The sequence below is a fragment of the Aotus nancymaae genome, unplaced genomic scaffold, assembly GCF_030222135.1.
Source record: "Aotus nancymaae isolate 86718 unplaced genomic scaffold, 86718_ANA_hifiasm-v0.15.2.pri h1tg000021l, whole genome shotgun sequence".
NCBI classification, from domain to species: domain Eukaryota; kingdom Metazoa; phylum Chordata; class Mammalia; order Primates; family Aotidae; genus Aotus; species Aotus nancymaae.
In genome coordinates, this window is record NW_026988433.1 from 24,312,431 (window position 1) to 24,334,494 (window position 22,064).

Below are 22,064 nucleotides of genomic sequence, written 5' to 3' on the forward strand. Positions count from 1 at the left end.
CCAGTATTTTGGGAGGCTGAGGCCAACGGATCACCTGAGGTCAGGAGTTCGAGACCAGTCTGGCCAACATGGTGAAACCTCATCTTTAAAAAAAATAAATATAAATAAATAAAATTTTAAAATATATAAAAAGGAACAGAAAGGAAAGCATCGTACTGTTTATGTTTATATAGTTCTGTATCCTGATCTCTTTTTAAATTTTTTTCCTTACATGGTATTTGCCTGTGTCATTAAATGTTCTGCAAAAAGATAATTTGTTTTAAAGACTCCATCATGAAGATCCAGCCCCATTTATTTTACTCATTTTTTTCCCATTGGACATTTGGGTGGTTTCTCTTGGTTTATTACAAATAATTATAAATATTCTCCTACCTAAATCACTGTATGAGTTCTGATTATTTCCTCAGGATAGCTTTTTGTAAGTGGAATTACTGGGTCAGAGGGTGGGAACTTTTTCAGTACTGCCAAAATACTTCCCACAAGGTAGAAGGATTCCTGCTTTAATTAGTGGCTTGTGAACGTGCCCTTCCCTGGGTGGGAGGTCTCAGGTCATTGCCTCTGCTTACAGGACCCCACCGGAATCTTAGGAAAGGAAGTGGGGAGACGGGGAGCAGGTTTTCCTGGACTTGCTGTTTCCCTAAGTCCAAGGAGCCAGTGAGGGCCAGGACCCTTCCCTCCCTCTGTCCCTCCCTCCCTTCCTTCTTCCCATGCTGTGAATACTCACTCAGGAACCTCCTTGAATATCAGCCGCTGGTTCCCTCTGTTCCCTGAGGCCAAGGGGCTGTGAAATAAGACCTCCCAGCCAGGGCTAGGGCAAACTGTGCATCCCCTGAGCAGCTCTGAGGCTGACATGTGACACTCACAGGAGTTTGTGTGATCTGTCTCCCAGGGCTCTGAATGGAATGCATCCAATCTGGAGGAACTGCAGGGCTCAGGGTGAGTCTCCTCCCCTTGTCTTTCCCTGTCCTTCCAGGCAGCTTAGAAACCCTCCACTCTGCCATAGAGGGGGAGACCTTGGGGCCGCCTGCCTGTAACTGCCTGCACCCTGGTCTCTGAAGTGGCTGCCAGGGGTTGATGTGCATAGCTAAACAGATGTGCTTCCAAACACCACGCCCTGAATAATTCATGGAGTTTAGATTGTGCTGAAGTCTCGAGTGATTGTGTGGGTTGAGGAAAACTTTTTAAAATCCCACTCCAGTGCTGTAGGACTGCCTGGATATTGATCAAGCTCTGTGCCGCCTCCCCCTGCCTCCCTGCGCCGCACAGTTTGCTGCAAACTCTAGTGTGGACGCAGAGGTCTGCTGGCTGTTCTGTTAGTCTGCCACCCTGATCCCTGGGCCACTCCTGGCTCTGTCTGAGCTTCTGCTTTGGGGCCTGGTGGGAATCCTGCAACTCTACGCTCAGTGTTGGCCAGAAGCGTATGCCTGTCCTAGTCTGACAAGCACTCAGCAGGGATGAAAAATGTTTCAATCTAGACCTTCAAGAACAGATGTCTGGACTTTTTTTAAAAAAACAACACAGCCACAAAATCACCGTTCTGTGGGCCTGACATGATGACATTCTAGAATTACCACATTTAAAACTCAAGACTAAACAAATCTTAAAATACATCTTTAGAACTACTGGTTAAGATGCATTCTTTCAACAGAAAGTATTCTTAAAACTTAAGGCCGTACTCTTCTGTGCTTTTGTCTTGCTGGGAATAAATTAAGGACTTTCATAGGTATTTTTTTAAGCATGTCTAAATATCATGAAACCTATAACTCCTGACATTATTTTCTTCCAGAAGTAAAAGTATTGATTAAGTTTAGAGAACTACAAAACCCGGGTTAGCAGACCCTGTCAAATACTTATTTATATATCTTGCCTTGTTCCAAAAAAAAGATTTAAGGCAATTCCCAAGGATATAGATAATGGATGGATGTAGTCTCCTTCTTAGCTATTTAAGTGAAGACTGTGGGATTTTTTAAAGCCTCTGTATACTCAGTTATGAATAGTTATAAATGTATTTAAGTAATACATATATATATTTAATTTTCTAGAATGCTTTAAGCTGAGTTTTCTTTTTATAAGATTTTTAAAATAAAGAAATTTGGTTTCTTACTATAAATATAACACATTCTCACCATCTAGAGGGCATTTAGAAAATACCAAAAAAACGTAACTATTAAAGAAAAACAAGTCTCGCCACGAGCATATGACCCTTTACTAATGTGTGTTTCCTTTTCTTTTCTTTGCCAGTTTTTTATTACCTTGCTTTTTCAGTTCCTCATTCTGATTCTCCAAATGTGTTTCTTATTTTTTTTCTCACTGCAGGGTTGACTACATTTTAAATGTTACCAGAGAAATCGATAATTTTTTTCCTGGCTTATTTGCGTATCATAACATCCGAGTCTATGACGAAGAGACGACAGACCTTCTCGCACACTGGAACGAAGCGTATCACTTTATAAACAAAGCGAAGTAAGTGGGTAGAGAGGCGGGGCTAAGGATGCAACTGACTGGCAGAGGCTGGGAGGGTGGGAGCCAACGGGACTGCAGATGCAGGAGTCGGCTGCTGGGAGGGGACTTGATGTGGGATGGACCTTTGCTTTTAGTCGCAGGACACCAAGCACCAAAGGGAAGTGGTTGGTCCTCTCCAGGTAGAGTCCCTATTGAGCTTACTCTCTCCCACCTATCCTTGACTGTGACATTTGACCCCCCTCGTCATTATCAGCTCTGATTCCAGGCAAGCCCCAGATACCAAGTGGACGCTCAAGGGCCCCACCCCTAGGAAGTTGCCGAGCCAAAGGAGGGTTAGGGTAGGGCCTGCACGGACACAGGCTTAGAGCTTCTTTGGGACTGCCTCCCTAAGAATATGGCCCGCCTTTCCTCCCTGAGTTACTGTCACATGGAACAGGACAGCCCATTGGATGTTGTGGCCAGCGCCACTGCCCCTGAGCCTGACACCGGTTTCACTGGTCTCTGGTGCTCACTTTATTCCCCTGTGAAACAGCTCTGCCTTATTGGAGTTGAGAACAGAAAGAGAGAACCCTTTGAGGTGCTATCAAGACAATCACCCTCTTCTGTTTTGTCTTCCTCTGGGTCAAAGCTACATGGTGTGTCCTTAACCAAATCTTAGTTCCCTTGTATTCTAGGAGACAAACTCAAAGACTCCCTTGACGGAGACTTTAGACCAGCAGCTGGGGGAGGCGGGAAACCACTGAGATTTACAGGAGAATTTCAAGCTTGGGGTATAGGAAACTGGAGCCAGCTTCCACCTGGTGGGTCTGCCTTTGGTACAAATAAAGTTTCGCAGGTGCTCCCTTACTGGCCTGGCGCTCCTTCACATTCTTGAGCTAGTGATACTTAAAGAAACACTGTCCCCTGGGCCATATCTGGTAAATCAGCCAGGCCTGGGCCGGCACTGCCTCCTTACAAATAATGGACCAACCGCATCTCCCATTCCTGGCTTTTCTCTGCCGTCGCCCTCGCTCCTGCTCCCTGGCCCTCCCGTCTGAAGAGCATCTCACGTTCCCCAGGGCCTTGCAGCTTTCAGTTCGCTGACCCCATTTTTCTGCAATAACTAATTCACCGTCTCCATCTGCTGTAGCAGCTGAGTAGCTCTTGTAGAAATCCCGTTAGCTGCCCACTCTCAGCCCAGGAAAGGGTTTTTGGTCCCCTATCCCAGCCATGTGACAAGATTCTCACTTTGTCCCTGAAGGCAGCCAAATGTTGAAGCTCTCCCTGCAAACAAAACATGGCTAGGCCAGAACAGATTTATTTTCCATTGTGTGCTAATTGATTCTGCAGCAGTGTTATTTCCTTAGAGGGTGTGTGGACATCTGCTCCTAAACATTAAGATGTAAGAGGATTTCAGCAATAAGATAACTATAGGGTTTAGAAAAATGATTCCAGTAAAACTTGAGAGAATGAAGTTGTTGGAGCTTTTTAACTCCTTCCCCACTGCTTCTCCCATGTCCCTCCCCCAACAACTGCTTCCGCCCCTGCAGGAGGAACCATTCCAAGTGCCTGGTGCATTGCAAGATGGGCGTGAGTCGCTCGGCCTCTACGGTCATAGCCTATGCCATGAAGGAATTCGGCTGGCCTCTGGAAAAAGCATATAACTACGTGAAGCAGAAGCGCAGCATCACGCGCCCCAACGCGGGCTTTATGAGGCAGCTGTCTGAGTATGAAGGCATCTTGGACGCAAGGTGGGTGCCTGCCTGGAGAGAAGGGTTGGCAGGCGGAGCTGGAGCAGCCCTGCGGCCAAGCCAGCCAGGCCTCTGTCGGCAGCAGAGCGTGCTCCCATTCCGCCCAGCAGCCGCTTCCGCGGCCAAAATCCTGCCTCTCAGGGGGAGCCAGTTTGAGAAAAACAACTATTGTTTGGGCTTTGATGAGTGGTTTCCAGGAGGGATCTGTTTTGATTTTCTTGGCACACACACAAAGCTGGTTTTGCTGCCAGAGGGAACAGTGCCTTGGTTCTAAGCTAAGGCCTGGCCTCGTGTGTGTGGCATAGGCACGTGCGCATCCCGCCTCCTGGGCATCTGCTTTGTGCGAGCCCTGTGCACCGGCTTTGCTGCGGGAGAACCTGAGGACTTGGAGAGGCACAGCAACCAGGTTCCACCGCTGATGAGCAGGGCAAGTCAGGGCAAGCTCATCAGTCTCTCTAAGCCTCAGTTCCTTCTTCTGAGTTAAGAATTAATGCCCACCTTCGCTGGGCATGGTGATGTGCACTTGTAGTACGAGCTGCTCAGGAAGCTGAGATGGGAAGATTGCTTGAGCCCAAGAGTTCGAGGCTGCAGTGAACTGTGATCGTGCTACTACACTCCAGCCTGTGTGACAGAGCGAGACCGCATCTCTTAAACAAAAATGCTTTTTAAAACACTGAGGCCAAGTATGGTGGTTCATGAGGCCAAGGTGGATGGATCGCTTGAGCTCAGGAGTTCGAGACCAGCCTTGGTGATGCAGGATATTTTCTTGACCCCTTTGTGGGACTCGTAACAGGGTGCCTCATTTACTCAGCTCGCCCCACTCAACCACTCATGGGAGAGAATGTACAAATGAACTAGTGCAAGAACTGGAGTGAGCAAGTAGAGGAACCAGCCTCTTTGGCGCTGGCAGGAGCAAACTCTGTGCAGACTCCAAGGCAGCATCCAGGTGGGGGTGCCTGTGACCCCAAGGTCTCAGAGGGTGTGCTATAATACTCTTTTAGCTCCACCATCTGCAGATAGCAGTGTGTAACCAGCTCAGTGGGCCTGAGGCAGCTGCCTTCTGCCAGCAAGGGCAAAGGGCCAGTGTGACAGTGTCTTTGGGTACCCACACCTCGTGTGTCCCGAATTTTTGTCCGGTGCCCAAGAGGAATGAGGTCACATGGGCGAATTGAAGAATGGTGAATGTGGAGAATTGTATTGAGTATAAAAGCAGCCCTCAGCAGAGAGGGGAGCTAGAAAGGGGATGGGAAGGGAAGGTCACTCTCCCCTGAAGTCAAGACACCTCTCTGCCTCATCCAGCCTCCATCTTCTGAAATCAAACTGCCTCTCTCTGACATCCCGGCACTTCTTCCTGACGTCCAGCTGCTGCTGCTCTCTGCCAGCTGAGTCTGGGGTCTCTATAGGCACAGGATGGGGGCAGAGTGGGCTATAGATAGTTTTGGAAAAGGCAACATTCAACTGGTAAGAAGATATTATTCAGAAAGAACCAATCCGGAGAGAGCAGGCACATGGGGATGGAAGTTCTGACTTTGGGACGCAGGTTTCAGGCTTTTCAGCTTGAAGGTGGGGTTTTGCCAGGGACTCGCCCCTGTCTTACTAGAATTTCTCTGCCTCCTGTCACTATCATTGGCAATATGGTGAGACCCTGTCTCTACTAAAAATACAAAAAAAAAAAAAAATAGCCAGATATGGTGGTGTGCACCAGTGGTCCCAGCTGCTTGGGAGGCTGAGGTGAGAGTATTACTTGAGCCCAGGGGGCAGAGGTTACAGTGAGCTGAGATTGCACCAGTGCACTCCAGCCTGGGTGACAAAACCTGACCCTGTCTAAAAACAAACAAACAAATAATGAATGCTCACCTTAATGTGGATGTTAATGGTACAGGTGCTGTGGAAAGCAGTATGGTGGTTCTTCAGAAAAGTAGGAATAGAATTACTATATCATCCAGCAATTCCACTTGTGGGAATACTGGGTCTCAAAGAGACACCAGTGCTTATAGCAACATATCCACAACCCCCCAAAAAGTGGAAGCAACCCAAGTGTTCACTGATAGATGAATGAACAAAGTGTGGCTGCTGGGCTCAGTGGCTCCTGCCTGTAATCCCAGCACTTTGGGAGGCCGAGGCGGGTGGATCACAAGGTCAGGAGATTGAGACCTTCTTGGCTAACACAGTAAAACCCCGTCTCTGATAAAAATACAAAAATTAGCCGGGCGTGGTAGTGTGTGCCTGTAGTCCCAGTTACTTGGGAGGCTGAGGCAGGAAAATTGCCTGAACCCAGGAGGCGGAGGTTGCGGTGAGCAGAGGTCATGCCACTGCACTCCAGCCTGGACGACAAGCGAGACTCTGAAAAAAAAAATGTAGCATATTCAAACAGTGGGATATCACACAGCCTTAAAAAGGAAGGAAAGTCTGACACAGGCTACAGTAGGCATGAGCCCTCAGGACATTGTGCTAAGCAGAATCAGCCAATCACAAAAAAGAGAACTACTATACGTTTCCACGCATTTGAGATATTTAGAGTAGTCAACGTCATAGAGACAGGGTAGAATGGTGGTTGCCAGGGACTGGAAGAAGAAGGGAATGGGGAGTTACTGTTCAATGGATACCAAATTTCAGCTTTATTAGAGGCAGAGAATTCTGGAGACTTAGTCTGGAGGCTCTCTGGACGGTGGTGATGGCTGCACAACATTATGAATGTATTTAATGTACACTTAAAAGTGGTCAAGATGAGGCTGGGTGTGGTGGCTCATGCCTGTAATCATAGCACCAAAGTGGGTGGATCACTTGAAGGAGTTTGAGACCAGACTAGCCAATAAGGTGAAACCCCATCTCTACTAAAAATACAAAAATTAGCTGGGTGTGGTGGTGTACACCTGTAATCCCAGCTACTTGGAAAGCTGAGATGGGAGAATGACTTGAACCTGCGAGGCCAGGAGTTCAGACTGCAGTGAGCCATCATGACATCACTGCACTCCAGCCTGAGCAACAGAGTGAGATCCTTTTTCAAAAATTAATTAAAAATTCAAAAATATATAAATAAATGAATAGTGGTCAGGATGGCAAATTTTATTTTATTTATTTTTTTGAGACAGGGTCTCACTCTGTCACCCAGGCTAGAGTGCAGGGTATGATAGTGACACCTCAACCTCCCAGGCTCAAATGATTCTCCCACCTCAGCCCCCCAACTAGCTGGGACTACAGGTGCTCATCACAATACTCAGCTAATTTTTTGTGTATTTTTGGTAGAGACAAGGTTTCGCTATGTTGCCCAGGCTGGTCTTAAACTCCTGGACTCAATTGATCCTTCCGCCTGAGCCTTCCAAAGTGCTGGGCCACTGCACCTGGCCCGGATTTTATGTTTTATGTATTCTAGCACAGTAAAAAAGAAATTTGAGGGCCAGGCACTGTAATGCCAGCACTTTGGGAGGCTGAGGCAGGTGGATCACCTGAGGTCAGGAGTTTGAGACCAGCCTGGCCAACATGGTGAAACCCCATCTCTACTAAAAATACAAAAAAAATTAGCCGGGTATGGTGGCAAGTGCCTGTAATACCAGCTACTCGGGAGGCTGAGGCACAAGACTCACTTGAACCCAGGAGGTAGAGGTTGCAGTGAGCCGAGATCATGCCACTGCACCCCAGCCTGGGTGACAGAGCAAGACTTCACCTCAAAACAAAAAAAAACTGTTTTTAAAAAATGCCCACCTGATAGGGCTGCTGCGAGGTTTGCATGAGTGCTGTCAATCAAGCAAAATGCCTGAGGCACGTCTCAATCATTTTAGGGGGGTTATTTGCCAGTGTTGAGGATGTGCACCCGGGAGACAGGTCTATGCCTTTCTCCGAAGATAATTCTGAGGGCTTCAAATTTTAAGGGGAAAGGGTGGGATATTGAGAAATACACAATTTTCTTGTGAGGGGAATGGGGGAAAAGAGTCATTCATGCCTTTGTCTGGCTCAGTGAATCTGCCTTTTTGCAGAACATAGACAATAGGGCAGAGGAAACAGTCAGATAAGCATTTGTGGCAGGTGGGTAGAGGCGTGACCGACTTCTGTCCTGTGTCTTCCTTCCCACATCCCACTCTGTACCATGAAGATAAGCTGTCAGTTTTCTTTGCCATGGTGAATTTTAACAGAAAGCTTTAGGATAAAGATTTTGGGGACCACAAGGAATTTCCTTCTGGGCAAGATATATGAGGGAGGTGTGTAGCTTTTCATCTTTGCAGCCATCTTACTCTTTAGGAACCAAAATGGGAGGCAGATTTGTGTGACCCACTTCCCAGCTTGACTGTTCCCCCTTGGCTCAGTGAGTTTGGGGTCCCAAGATTTATTTTCCTTTCACAGTGCTAAACAGGCTTACCTTTCCAGATCCTTCCCAGATCTGGCTCATAGTAAATAATAAAGTAGCTTGTTTATTAATAATAAGTAATAATAAATTAGCTTATTAATAGGTAATAATAAATTAGCTTATTTTAAAGTCTCTGAACTTTAAAGAGTTATGTATGGGTTATCCCCCTTTTCCGAGGATCGGGGCAGGGATGAGGGGTTGACGCTGAGAGGTTGATCTGTCCCCTGTCACACAGCTAGTGGACAGCAGGAGGGAGAGATACACCCCAGCCCGTCACTCGGCCTCTGAGTGGGGGCACTGTGCAGAAAGCCCTGTGGTTCTCTTGCCCACAGTGGGTGGTGGGAGCAGGTCCTCACTGTGGTTCCAGTACCCCAGGCTGTCAGGTCAGAAGCCCAGAGCCTGGGCATCACTTTCTCCCTGTTCCCTTTCGAGTCAGTCTGTATAAGAAGCTGGCCTCCCTAGGTGATATCAGGCTGGTGTTGGAAGGAAGCCACAGGGAAAGTTCACCAGCTTCTTGGCTAAGTTTGGGGATGCAGGAGTACCCTGGCAGGGTTAAACAGGGTCCAGAGAACAGCACCAGCCAACTGCGGACTCCTTCACTGTCAGAGAAGGCCTGGGCAGGTCCCCAGGCAAGGCCCAGAGGAGGAGGAGGAAGAGCGAGCATCTCACTGTCCTCTCCCTTAGCCTGTCAGGTGCTCTGTGCCCTTTGCAGCCTACGGCGGGCACTCCAGCCCGGGTTCACAGCAGCCTGGCAGTGGCCTTGAATAGCTGCTCACTGGGATGTGCACACCAAGCAGAGAGGAATGAGTGACCGTGCACTCTCACTCGGTGCTCTTATATTTACTTTGCTCTCGTCTTAACCCTCACAAGCCTGATATTGAGATTACTTTACGGTCCTTGAGGGTGACTTAGTTACCTTATTTTACTGTAAACAACATTTTTTATGCCTTACATTTTAAAAATGTATTATAGAGCTGGGTGCAGTGGCTCACACCTATAATCCCAGTGCTTTGGGAGGCTGAGGTAGGAGGATCACTTGAGACCAGGAGTATAAGACAAGCCTGGGAAACATAGCAAGACCCTTTCTCTACAGAAAAATAATTTAAAAATTACTCAGGGATGGTGTCATATGCTTGTAGCCCCAGCTACTTGGGAGGATGAAGCGGGAGGATCACTTGAGTCCAGGAGTTTGAGGCAGCAGTGAGCCATGATCACACCAGTACACTCCTGCCTGGGCCGCAGAGTGAGACCTTCATCTCATAAGGAAAATAAAAGGTATTATAAAAACAATATCATAGTAGTAGAAGAAATTATCTAAAGACTCACCTAAACAAATACTTTCCAGTTTTCCAGGATCTTCCCAAATGTGTTCCAGTGCGTTATGCGTTTCTATAGTTGTATTATTGTGTATAGATCTGTACATAGTCCGCTTTGATTCCCTTCATTTCCCTACAATATAGGTCTGAGAGCATTGTTATTCTCATTTGACAGAGAGAGAAATGAGACATGGAGTGTAACTGATGTGACGAAGTTCGTAAAATGAGGCAGCACTAGACACAGATACACAGTCTAGACATTTCCTTCCCCATTGTCATCAGGGAAAGTCACATCAGGCTTCCCATGGGAGCCTGGACTACTTAAGATCCCAGTGCTGTTTCTCATCCTTGTGTTCCTTGGGAAAAAATGAATAGAGAGAGGCTTTACCTGAACTAGCCATGGATCGTCCCTGGCGCCTCTGACCTTGGGCAACCCCTCACTGGCTCAGTGCACACTTTTCCCAGTACCCCCAGGCACCGTCCTCCTCCACTCACCTTCCTCCACCCTCTCCCCACAGCAAACAGCGGCACAACAAGCTGTGGCGTCAGCAGACAGACAGCAGCCTCCAGCAGCCTGTGGATGACCCTACGGGACCTGGCGACTTCCTGCCAGAGACCCCCGATGGCACCCCGGAAAGCAGGCTACCCTGCTTGGATGATGCTGCCCAGCCCGGCTTAGGGCCCCCACTCCCCTGCTGTTTCCGGCGACTCTCAGACCCCCTTCTACCTTCCCCCGAGGATGAAACTGGCAACTTGGTCCACCTGGAGGATCCAGAGAGGGAGGCTCTGTTGGAGGAAGCTGCTCCGCTTGCAGAGGTGCACAGGCCGACCAGACAGCCCCAGCGAGGTTCTGGACTCTGTGAGAAGGATGTGAAGAAGAAACTAGAGTTTGGGAGTCCCAGAGCCCGGAGTGGCTCCTTGCCGCAGGTGGAGGAGATGGAAAGGGAGGAGGGCCTGGGAGCAGGGAGGTGGGGGCGGCCTCCAACCCAGCCTCCAACCCAGCTCGATCAAAAGCTGCTCAACCCGGAGAACCTAAATAACAACAACAGCAAGAGGAGCTGTCCCGACAGCATGGAGGTAGGCGGGGCCCGGCCTGCAGAGTGGCGCACCCCATCCCTTCCATCCCACTCCTGCTGGCCCACCTCAGCCTCTGTAGCTGGGACTTCCGGCACGCACCACCACACCCAGCTGATTTTTTTCTGTTGCCTCTGCTGGGCCCACAGCTCTCATCTCCAGGGACCTGAGGGTTCTTTCAGAGGGTGATTCTGCTGGTGGCTACATAGTGTGTACATTATATGGCGAATTGGGAATCTGTCAGGAATAATGCGTATCTCTGCATGCCATCGGCACCCCATACACCTTATTCATACCCTGGGCAGGGCTTCCAACTCAATTTCTTTTTACGTATATAAAATTAAAACATATCATTTATCAGCCAACTTCAGCCTTTATCAATATATGACTGTTCTTTTTCATCTCACCCCAGATGATTCTGGAACCAATCCCAGATAGAGATACAGATATAGATATCTATATCTAAAAATATATATATTATAGATATATACTATAGATATAGGTATATACTATAGACGAGGTCTCACTCTTTGCCCATGCTGGAGTGCAATGGCACGATCACGGTTCACTGCAGCCTTGACCTACCAGGCTCAAGTGATCCTCCCACCTCAGCCTCCTGAGTAGCTGGGACCACAGGCACATACTATCACACCCAGTTAATTTTTTCTGTTTTTTATAAAGATGAGGTCTCACTGTTGCCCAGCCTGGTCTCAAACTCCTAAGCTCAAGCAATCTGCCCACCTTGGCCTCCTGAAGTGCTGGAATTACAGGTTTGAGCTACCTCGCCTGGCCTCAGATACATCATTTTATTCATAAATGCTCCAGTATGTAACATAGCCCAATACCATTGTCACCTTTAAAAAACCAATAGGGCTGGGCATAGTGGCTCACACCTGTAATCCCAGCATTTTGGGAGGCCAAGGCGGGCAGATCACGAGATCAGGAGATCAAGACCATCCTGGCCAACATGGTAAAACCCTGTCTCTACTAAAAATATAAAAATCAGCTGGGTCTGGTGGCACGTGCCTGTAATCCAAGCTACTCGGAAAGCTGAGGCACGAAAATCAATTGAACTCAGGAGGTGGAGGTTGTAGTGAACTGAGATCACACCACCGCACTCCAGCCTGGCGACAGAGTAAGACTGTCTCAAACAGCAACAACAACAAAAACTGATAATAATTTCCCAACATTATCAAGTATCCGGCCTGCCAACTTAGACTCTAATACTTAACTCCGTTAGTCTCTTGGAGTTGTCATTTTTGGTGGATTATCTGCCACAAGGTCTGAGCTTCAGTGGTGCTTACTGAGAAAATCATTAATTCCAGCCAGCCTTTTTCCTCCTCCATGTGGGGAAGTGATACAGGAGCAGAGGCGGGTTCAGTGGAAGGGTGGCTGCGCAGCCTGGTCTCTGCTTCCACCCTTGCCCTGCCGCTGACGTCGTTTTCCTCTGGCTTCACTGCCCATCTCACAGGACAGCCATGGTTCTCAAGTGCGGGCACTTGGGACCCTGACAGATGCATTCAAGTGTACACCCAGTTTATTATTAACAGCATGTTACAATGCAAACAAAACCGGGCAGTTGCATCTGTCGACCTCCAAATTATAAAAAAGTCCAAATCAAATATTTGTTATGGATTTCCCCCACTTCTCTACTTAGCAATTACCCCTAAAGACAAATGAGATAAAACCCTGTCCTGGGCACGGTGGCCCATGCCTGTAATCCCAGCCCTTTGGGAGGCTGAGGTGGGCAGATCACCTGAGGCTGGGAGTTGGAGACCAGGCTGACCAACATGGAGAAACCCCGTCTTTACTAAAAATACAAAATTAGCCAGGCATGGTGGCACAAGCCTGTAATCCCAGCTACTCGGGAGGCTGAGGCAGGAGAATAGCTCAAACCCAGAAGACGGAGTTGCAGTCAGCTGAGATGGTGCCACTGCACTCCAGCCTGAGCAACAAGGGCGAAACTCTGTCTCAAAAAAGACCCATGGAAGCCATGGTGGGGGTTTTAAGCAGGTGGGTGATAAGGCTCCTCTGGCTGTGGTCTACAGGCAGGCTGATGGGTTAAGAGGGGAAGCTGGGAGCCTGAGGTTGCAGTGGCTCAGAGGATGCGGCAGGGCCATCGGGAGGTTTGAGAGACAGAGCTGGCGGGGTGTGGTGACTCATGCCTGTAATCCTAGCACTTTGGAAGGCCAAAGCAGGAGCATCACTTGAGCACAGGAGTTCGAGACCAGCCTGGACAACATAGTGAGACCCTATCTCTATCTATTTGGAAAAAGAAAAGAGACAGAGCCCTGTTGCCTTCCTGCCTTGTCCTGTCCTCCAGCCTGCAGTCCTGTGCAGGAGGGTTGTGGGGAGTTTTCCTCTCCCCTCTCCCTCTGCTTCTGGGCCTCCGTGCTTCTCTCTCTGGCTGGTCAAAACCTGCTTGTCCCAGAAGCTTCAGCTGAAGTGTCAGTTTCTCTGGTCAGCCTTCCCTCCGCAGAGATTCTGAACTTGTCCCTCTCTCTCCTGGGATTCTTCACTCAGCTTTCTAGTCCATTCCCAGTACCGCTGGGTGCCTGTCAGTTGGCCTGTGAGGAGGTGAACGTAGAGGCATCTGCCACATTCACTTAGATCCTCACTGACCAAAAGGCAGGGGGTTTTCCTTAGGAAACAATGTAAACTTGTTTTCTGTTGGCATATAAAACCCACCTCAGGCTGGGCACGGTGGCTGATGCCTGGAATCCCAGCACTTTGGGAGGCTAAGGTGGGTGAATCACCTGAGGTCAGGAGTTAGAGACAAGCCTAGCCAACATGGTGAAACCCCATCTCCACTAAAAATACAAAAATTAGCCGAGCATGGTGGTATACGCCTTTAATCCCAGCTACTCAGGAGGCTGAGGCAGGAGAATAGCTTGAACCCAGGAGGCAGAGGTTGCAGTGAGCCAAGATCGCGGCTGTGCACTCCAGCCTGGGTAACAGAGCAAGACTCCATCTCAATCAACCAGTCAGTCGATCAATCAGTCCCGTCTCAGCCCAGCTCTCATCAGGAGCTGTGTGCCCCTGCATCTAGGTCTGCATTAGTCTTTTCAAAAACCATTTTTGCTCTTTGCTACCCCTCTTGTGAAGACCATGGCGAGCTGATGGTTCTGGGGCCACGCTGTGCCCCTGCTAGGTAGGAAGGTCTCCATCGTCAGGCCGCACACTCCCCAAATGCAAATTCTTTCTGAAAGGGAGAGTCCCCTGTCTGTTTCTGTGGCAGACACATTACTTCATTGAATTATCCCAGTGCTGTGATTGTCACCCTTTTTGTCCAGGTGAGACCAGGGCCTGGAAAAGGATTGTGCTGCGCAGATGGCAGAGGCGGGGTTGTGAAGCATAGTCCCCAGAGCCCCTGATCATGCTGGCGTGTGGCCCAAGATGTGCCCAGGATCTTGGGCACTTAGTTTCTGGGAAGTTGGATTCAGCATCTCCATCTTCTCTCTAACCTGTGTTATTGACTTCTCTCTAACCTGCGTATTTTACGATCATGTTATTCCCGATTCATGATCTCTAACCTACGTTATTCACCTCCTCCGGGAGATCTGTCAGTACTAAGCGAAGTGAGAGCCGCCTCGCTGGGCCAGGCCCCAGCTCCGCCTCGTACCTCTCTCCCTGCCCACCCTCATGTTTTTGGTCTTTGGCTCATGACTGCCCTGTCTCACCATGTTTTTGTCCCCTTCCTTGCAGCATGATGCTATATTTGGGATCCTTAACAAAGTGAAGCCTTCCTACAAATCCTGTGCCGACTGCATGTACCCTGCAGCCAGCGGGGCTCCTGAGGCCTCCAGGGAGCGATGTGAGGACCCCAGCGCTCCTGCCATCTGCACCCAGCCAGCCTTCCTGCCCCAGGTCACATCCTCCCCTGTGGCCCACATGGCTGGCAGGTCCCGTGTTCCAGAGAAGCCGGCCTCTGGCCCAACCGAACCTCTCCCGTTCCTACCACCAGCAGGCTCCAGGAGGCCAGACACCAGTGGCCCTGGGGTTGGCGCTGCCCTAGAGCCACCAGCTAGCCTGTTGGAACCTTCCAGAGAGACCCCAAAAATCCTGCCAAAATCCCTCCTTTTGAAGAATTCTCACTGTGATAAGAACTCTTCCAGCATGGAAGTGGTGAAGGAAGAATCGTCACCCAAGAAAGATATGAAACCAGCCAAGGACCTGAGGCTTCTGTTCAGTAACGAACCTGAGAAGCCGACAACCAACAGCTACCTGATGCAGCACCAGGAGTCCATCATTCAGCTGCAGAAGGCAGGCCTGGTCCGCAAGCACACCAAAGAACTGGAGCGGCTGAAGGGCAGGCCCGCAGACCTGGCTCCCCCTTCTAGGGACAGCGCTGCCGGCAGGCTGGAGGCCAGCATCCCAGAGGAGAGCCAGGACCTAGCCGCGCTCCACGAGCTGGGGCCCCTGGTTATGCCTGGCCACGCTGGGAGTGATGAGAAGTCAGAGGCCGCCCCCGCCTCATTGGAAGGAGGCTCACTGAAGAGCCCGCCTTCTTTCCTCTACCGCCTGGACCACACCAGTAGTTTCTCAAAAGACTTTCTGAAGACCATCTGCTACACCCCCACCTCCTCGTCCATGAGCTCCAACCTGACCCGAAGTTCCAGCAGCGACAGCATCCACAGCGTCCGCGGGAAGCCCGGGCTGGTGAAGCAACGGACGCAGGAGATCGAGACCCGGCTCCGGCTGGCGGGCCTCACCGTCTCCTCCCCACTGAAGCGCTCACACTCTCTTGCCAAGCTCGCGAGTCTCAACTTCTCGACAGAAGACCTGTCCAGCGAGGCTGACCCATCCACCGTCACTGACTCCCAGGACGCCACGTTGAGCGAATCTTCCTTCTTGCATGAGCCCCAGGCAAACCCGAGGGACCCAACTGCAACCTCCAAACCATCAGGGAAACTCGCCCCAGAAAACTTGAAGAGCCCTTCGTGGATGAGCAAAAGCTGACCCGCCTTTTGCTGCGTTGGGCTGGGCGGATATTTTCACACAATCCCTCCCTCACTTTCACTGTGGATTTTGATCAACCCTTTACATCTTGATTTCCCTTAAATGATTGAAGTCATCCTGACTTTTCCCCCACTCTTGCCACAGAGAGGAGGAGAAGATACCAACCAACATGCAGCACAAGAAGGGGAGCTGTCAGTCATGTGGCCTGGGAGAACTAAGACCCGCAGCCAGGAGACACACAACTCCACTCCCACCCTGTCTTCAAGAATAACCGTGTTTTAGAAAGAACATGCACACACAGGCGCACACATCCAGACTGTTCCATTTGCAGCCTGCAGAAGAAGAGTCCTGGTGACAGCAGCATCACTGCGGCACACACTATAACTCATTCTGGGCCTCGCAGAAAACTCGGATGGCAACATGAAGTCCTACCTCTGTTCTCGCTGTGCTTGTTATTTTTAAAACACAAGAATGACCAAGGCTCTTTCCAGGGAATCCTGCTGTGTCTGAAAGCATTTTTCCAAAAAAAAACAATAATTTTTTGTTTTGTTTTTTGGTTGGGACCCCAGACGCGTCAAGACTTTTAACCCGACGGCCCCAAGCACTGCTGGGTGAAGTCATCAGATGGGTAGTCCCACGCTGTTGTTGCGCCGACTCTGGCCGAGTGGCGGTGCAGACTCTCTGTCCTGGTTGTGTTGCTACAGCTGAGTGATGTGTTTGACCAGCACGGGGGTCCGGTGGGGAAAATGTGTAGGTTGTTCTCAGTTGTTGCTAATGCTGAAGTTTAAATCTCGAGGGGAAGGACCCGCCCGCATTGTTGAGCCTCTGCTGCAGAAACTCGTGGTTGTGTTTGGGTTTGAAATTGCTTAAGTGTCTGGCGCAGGCGGTGGTTCTGAGACACAAATCATCCCGCTGGGAGCCTGGATGCTCAGGTTCACTAGGGCCCATCTAGGGGAGGGAAAGGAGATTTCAGCAGCTTCCCCAGAAGGAACAGGACCGTCGGGACACTTCCCGGATGTTTACAGTTGCCCCTTCCTGCAGTGAGATTACTGCTTCCTGTTTCCCTCCAGCTCTTCCCAGCAGCCATGATGGAGTAAAAGAGGGATCTGTAGTCACTGCCTGGCTCTGTGGGCGGCCCCTTTAAGACTCAGGTGAACGCCAGGAGTCCTGCTGCCCCAGGCGTGAATCAAAGGTGTCAGTAAGCTAGATGTCAACACATTTTGAGAGAGAAGCAGCTTACAGAAAGCCAGAAAGGTTGAATTCCGGGGTCAGCAAGCTATGGCATACGGCCCTGTGAGCTAGGAATGGCTTTTCCTTTTTCCTTTTATTGAGACAGCGCCGCCTGGCTCTGTCAGTGCCTGGCTCTGTCACCCAGGCTGGAGTACAGTAGTGCAATCATGACTCACTGCAGCCTCAGCCTCCTTGGCGCAAGCAATGGCTTTTATATTTTTAAGGAGTTGTTAAAAAAAGAAATAATATATGACAGAATTCACGTGGCCCACAAAGCCTGAGATATTTACTGTCAGGCTTTTTATAGAAAAAGTTGCTGACTCCTGGTTTGATTTGCCACACAGGGCTGCCCATGGCCTTGCAGGAAGAAACTGGGTACATTTGAAGCCCTCTGCCTCAGACACCTAAAGCCAGACCCTTCCCTCCTCCTGACCACAAGCTTTGCCAGCCTCCCACTAGCCTCACCTGTACAGGAGGGAGTAGTTGCGTGCGTGGGGGAAGGCAGGGGAACACAGTTGGCTGAAGCTCTTCCACAATTCCATCTTGCCCTTAGCTGGTCCACCAGATTAGCTAGTGAAACCAGAAAGCCTTCAAGGGCCAGCCGAATTCTGAGAGTCGGTGAGTGGGCCTTCATCTTACATTGGTCAGAACCATGCTCCCCAAAGCTATTCTAGAAAGCACCACAGGTGGGGTCTTCAAAAACAAGGCTAGTTCATATTTCACCTAATGGGTAGAGTTTTTGCAAAAATCCTCTCTCCAGGACTTTGTCTCCTTGGAGTGATTTTTAAAAATACATATATTACTTTATGGGAAGCTGTTTTCCCACTAGTGTCAATTAAAATCACCTTAAAAGGTGATTATCCACTTATTCCTGAAACCCTCTGGGTTTCCCCCTCCCCCTCAGCCAACAAAAGCATAACCTCAAAAAATATCAAGTTCAGTATGTTTTGCCAAATCAAATTTCATGTGGTAGATCAATTTTTGTGTCAAAATAATCTTTTAAATTTAGCGATGACAGGCTTACGTTGGTTTTTTAACCACGTCTATGTATGGGAGTGATATATTTTTGAAAACTTTAATTTTGAAAGCCATAATTTTTCTTACCTAGTTAAAGAGTTGAGGGGGGTGTGGAATGGGGAGACTGCAAGTGGGTCTTTGGCTTCTGGAAAATTTATCCATTCATTTTCAAAAGCACAGCTAGCATATCAGCATCCACACAGGAGCAGTGGTCCCCATCATCAGAGCAGAGTGAAGCATTCTTGACTTAATGCTTAATACTCTGGCCTGGAGAAAAGATTTTTTTTTTTTTGGAAACCCAGATCAGTGGCATGTAAACATATGGCACGTGGCTATTTAAAATGCTATATGATGGGGCAGGGCATGGTGGCTCACACCTGTAATCCCAGCCCTTTGGGAGGCCGAGGTGGGCGGATCATCTGAGGTCAGGAGTTCTAGACCAGCCTGGCCAACATGGCGAAACCCCGTCTGTACTAAAAATACAAAAACTTAGCTGGATGTGGTAGTGCGTGTCTGTAATCCCAGCTACTTGGGAGGCTGAGGTGGGAGAATTACTTGAACCTAGGCAGCGGAGATTGCAGTGAGCCAAGATCAAGTCACTGCACTCCAGCCTGGGTGACAGAGTGAAACTCCGTCTCAAAAAATAATAAAATAACATAAAATGCTATATGAACAAGACAAACATTCCGCCAGGCTTTGGGGCACCTGGGCAAAGACAAATTCATACTGGTCTCTGAAAAGAAAGTTTGCACGTAACATGTGCCATAGCTTGGCTCTTGCTTTGTACGCAACCTTAGCTGATGGGGAAAATTCCAAACATAAGTGGCACAGGAAAGAGGCAGGCGGAGGCAGGGATTTATGTTGTGCGAGTCACTGATCTTTTACGACTATCATTTTCATTGAATGCTTTTGTTGAATTGGGACAAAAGGAACATTTTTTAGATGAGCTTGATACTCTGTATAAATAGCTGAATCTTATCTTCTGCCTCATGTTAATTCATATGGCATGCCAAAAGTTAGACTGAACTTTTCTACATCTTCGTCTTGCATCGATACAGGAAAGTCTTAACTCTTTAAGTTTTGTTAAGTATCAGGGGGATAGTGGGCACAGAAAGAGGAGAATCAGGCTGCTCTCGGATGGTAATTGACAACGCTGATTTCCATTTCTTTGCCTTGTGGCTACTTCCAGTCTTCTAGCAAGGTCCCTGGTTGCGCATTTCCTAAGAACAAATTTTATTTCTCTTTACATTCCCCGCTTCCTTGCTCTCCATGCAGGGACCCCTGCCAACCTCTGGGCTGTTGAATAGCTCACTGCTGGCTGGCAAGCCCTTCTCCTTGGCACCCTGTTGCTTAAGCATGCAGATTGCTCACCAGGTGCACACACACAGCTGCACTGTCCAAGCCCCGTTCTGCTCCACCCTGCCCTCTTCAGCTAAAGAGCATTCCGGTGAGTCTAAAGCCCTTTCCCCCTGGATAAGTCTAGAGGATGCCGCAGTATGGAGCTGAGCTTGAACCGAACAGATCCTCAGTACGGCCCTGGACGAATGCACTCTTATCTCAGGGCAGCCCGTTCTAGAAGGTTGATGAATTTCCTCACCACTCTCCTGGGGACCTTTTCTCTCTAATAGGAACAAATGCTACATAATTTAGTCAAGATCTTATTAAGTCACCTCACCTGAGGCATCTGGAGAGGGAATTGCCTTCCATTGGTGGGAAATTGTTGGTGCCAGAATAGGTTTTGCTCAACTCTTCTCATTGGCTGGCCACCTAGCAGGGCTCCTCTAAACACGCAGTCAGCGAGGGTACCCCCTTCACCTCTGGCAAGAGAGCTGGGTAGATCAGAAACTTGGTGACATCTGGGCAGTACTTGTCTTGGTCCCTCTACCCAGATTCCTACCCAGGTCCCACATTGCAGGCCAAATTAAGGTTGTTGAGTTACCCACGGAAAGACCCAGCCCCTTGTTTTCTTAGCGTCTGCTCTGCAGTGAAATGCCCGTGTGTTTGAGTTCACCCTGCATCCTATATATTTGAGTCTGGAAACCAAGTCAAATAATCGTGTGCATCCAGACACACTGTGTCACCTGAGCCACAGAGCAAATCACCTTCACGATCTGGAATGATATGTGACCAGTGCCGCCCTGGGTGGCTCTGGAGAGACTGCCTTCTTGTTTGGCCGTAGGTGCTGGGGCCCTGGCTTCGGTCACTATCAGACAGGAGTCCTGATAAGCAGATCACCAGTCCTCCACTGTCCTTCCTGTCGGCCTTGCTGCATGAGAAGATAGCTGCTTCCTCCCTGTTTTCCTACACGTTAATTATTGTTTTACAATTGAGTGCCTTAATAATAGTTTACAAATACTATGTATTTATGCAAAACTGTTAAACTCTCATCTGTTGTGATCGGATACTTGGTCTTGTCAGTAGTGGTCGGTATTGGGATGTGAGCTTGTCCTACTCCATACGTGTTTATTCTGCTATGCAGTTTTACATTGTGTGTTCACATCTATTCCAAGGAGCCTTGCTAGAAACAGCTCTGGTAGTTCCTGCAGGCCAGGCAGGCATTGGCTGATGCTGCATCCCATAGGAGCCAATGAAAGAAAGTAGCTGGATCCACTAGCCAGCTGTGGGGTGGCGCAGGCCAGCCGGCCTCTGCACCAGAGCCCAGCACCTGCCCGTTCCCCAGTCACACAATTGTACTCTTCTTTCTTTGAGAGTTTATTTCCACCTAGGCCACCCTAGTTACTGTCCTCTCCTCTCTGTTACTGTCCTGAGCTCTTTTGCAACAAAATGTAGGTACAGACCAGTCCCCGCCCCCTCCTCCAATCAGGAGCTCCACACGATGAGTTGTTTGGTTTTTCAGAAGCTGCCAGTGGGTTCCCGTGTATTGCGTTACGATATCAATGATTTTTTTTATTGGTTTTCTTGTTTTTTAATAATATATTTAAAAGGCAGTATCTTTTGTACTGTGAATTTGCAGTAGAAGATGCAGAATGCACTTTTTTTTTTTACTTCTGTTGGTGTGTGTTGTATATAGTGGTGTGCTTCTTGTGATGAAAATAAACTTTTTCTTTATAAATATCTGATGACCATGAGTTTATATAAAAGGAAACTGCTTCCTCAGCCCTTGCCAAGACAGTCTGATACATCGTCATCATCATCGTCATTGTCATGGCCACTCTTTATTATTAACTTAGCACCTATTATGTGTTAAATTCTTTGCTAGAAAACCTGGACAAGTTACACCAAAGAAAGGACCACAGGAAGATATGTTAGCTCCTCCCAGGACTAGTTGTTTTCTTCCTAATTTTGTCAGTAAGCAAGAGCAGGCCCACTTGTGGGTGGTTCTTTGTGTGCCAAAAAAAAGTTACCCACCAGGAAGGGGTTTGGACTTCGGGTGGGTTCTCTTCCCGTACAAGTAGGAAGTGTAAAGCCTGAGATGTGCACTAGAGAGCATCTAACCTGCTCCCACCGGTCCAAGTGAGAGAGGAGGACTCTGGAGGCTAAGTACTACTGATTTCCCAGGAACATGCTCATGTCTCAGTCCACTGCACACCAGGCAGCTTTTGGTGGCTCTCCTCCCTTGGAGATTCTGTGAACAGGGCCGCTTCCATTTTTTTTTTCTTTAATGTTATTGAGACTGGGTCTGGCTCTGTTGCCCAGGCTGGAGTTCCATGGTGCAGTCCTGACTCACTGCAGCCTCGAACTCCTGGGCTAAAGTGATCCTCCCGCCTCAGCCTCCCCAGTAGCTGGGACTACAGGTGTGCACCACCTTGCCTCGCTAATTTTTTAAATCTGTTACAGAGATGAAGTGTCACTTTGCTGCCCAGGCTGGTCTTTCAGCCTGTCTTCAAGTGATCCTCCCACCTTGGCCCCCAAAGTGCTAGGATTATAGGTGTGAGCCACCTTGACTTCCATCTTAAAATCCTACCGCCTTAG

The 22,064-nt window shown here is 48.9% G+C and overlaps 1 protein-coding gene across 6 annotated transcripts in view; it reads left to right on the forward strand.

Moving 5' to 3' along the window:
- The window catches only part of SSH1 (slingshot protein phosphatase 1), a 75,385-nt gene extending 54,179 nt beyond the window's left edge, over window positions 1-21,206 (forward strand). For 5 of the 6 annotated variants that reach the window (XM_021675533.2, XM_064379882.1, XM_064379881.1 and 2 more), the window contains 5 exons: window positions 890-936; window positions 2,317-2,463; window positions 3,993-4,193; window positions 10,370-10,928; window positions 14,631-21,206. In XM_021675533.2, the coding sequence (XP_021531208.2) occupies window positions 890-936; window positions 2,317-2,463; window positions 3,993-4,193; window positions 10,370-10,928; window positions 14,631-15,884 (2,208 nt within the window). In that variant the 3' untranslated portion in view covers window positions 15,885-21,206. Of the gene's footprint in view, window positions 1-889; window positions 937-2,316; window positions 2,464-3,992; window positions 4,194-10,369; window positions 11,296-14,630 lie in introns of those variants that run through there. The other variant, XM_021675535.2, reaches the window with a different exon arrangement.
- The last annotated feature ends 858 nt before the right edge of the window (window positions 21,207-22,064 follow it).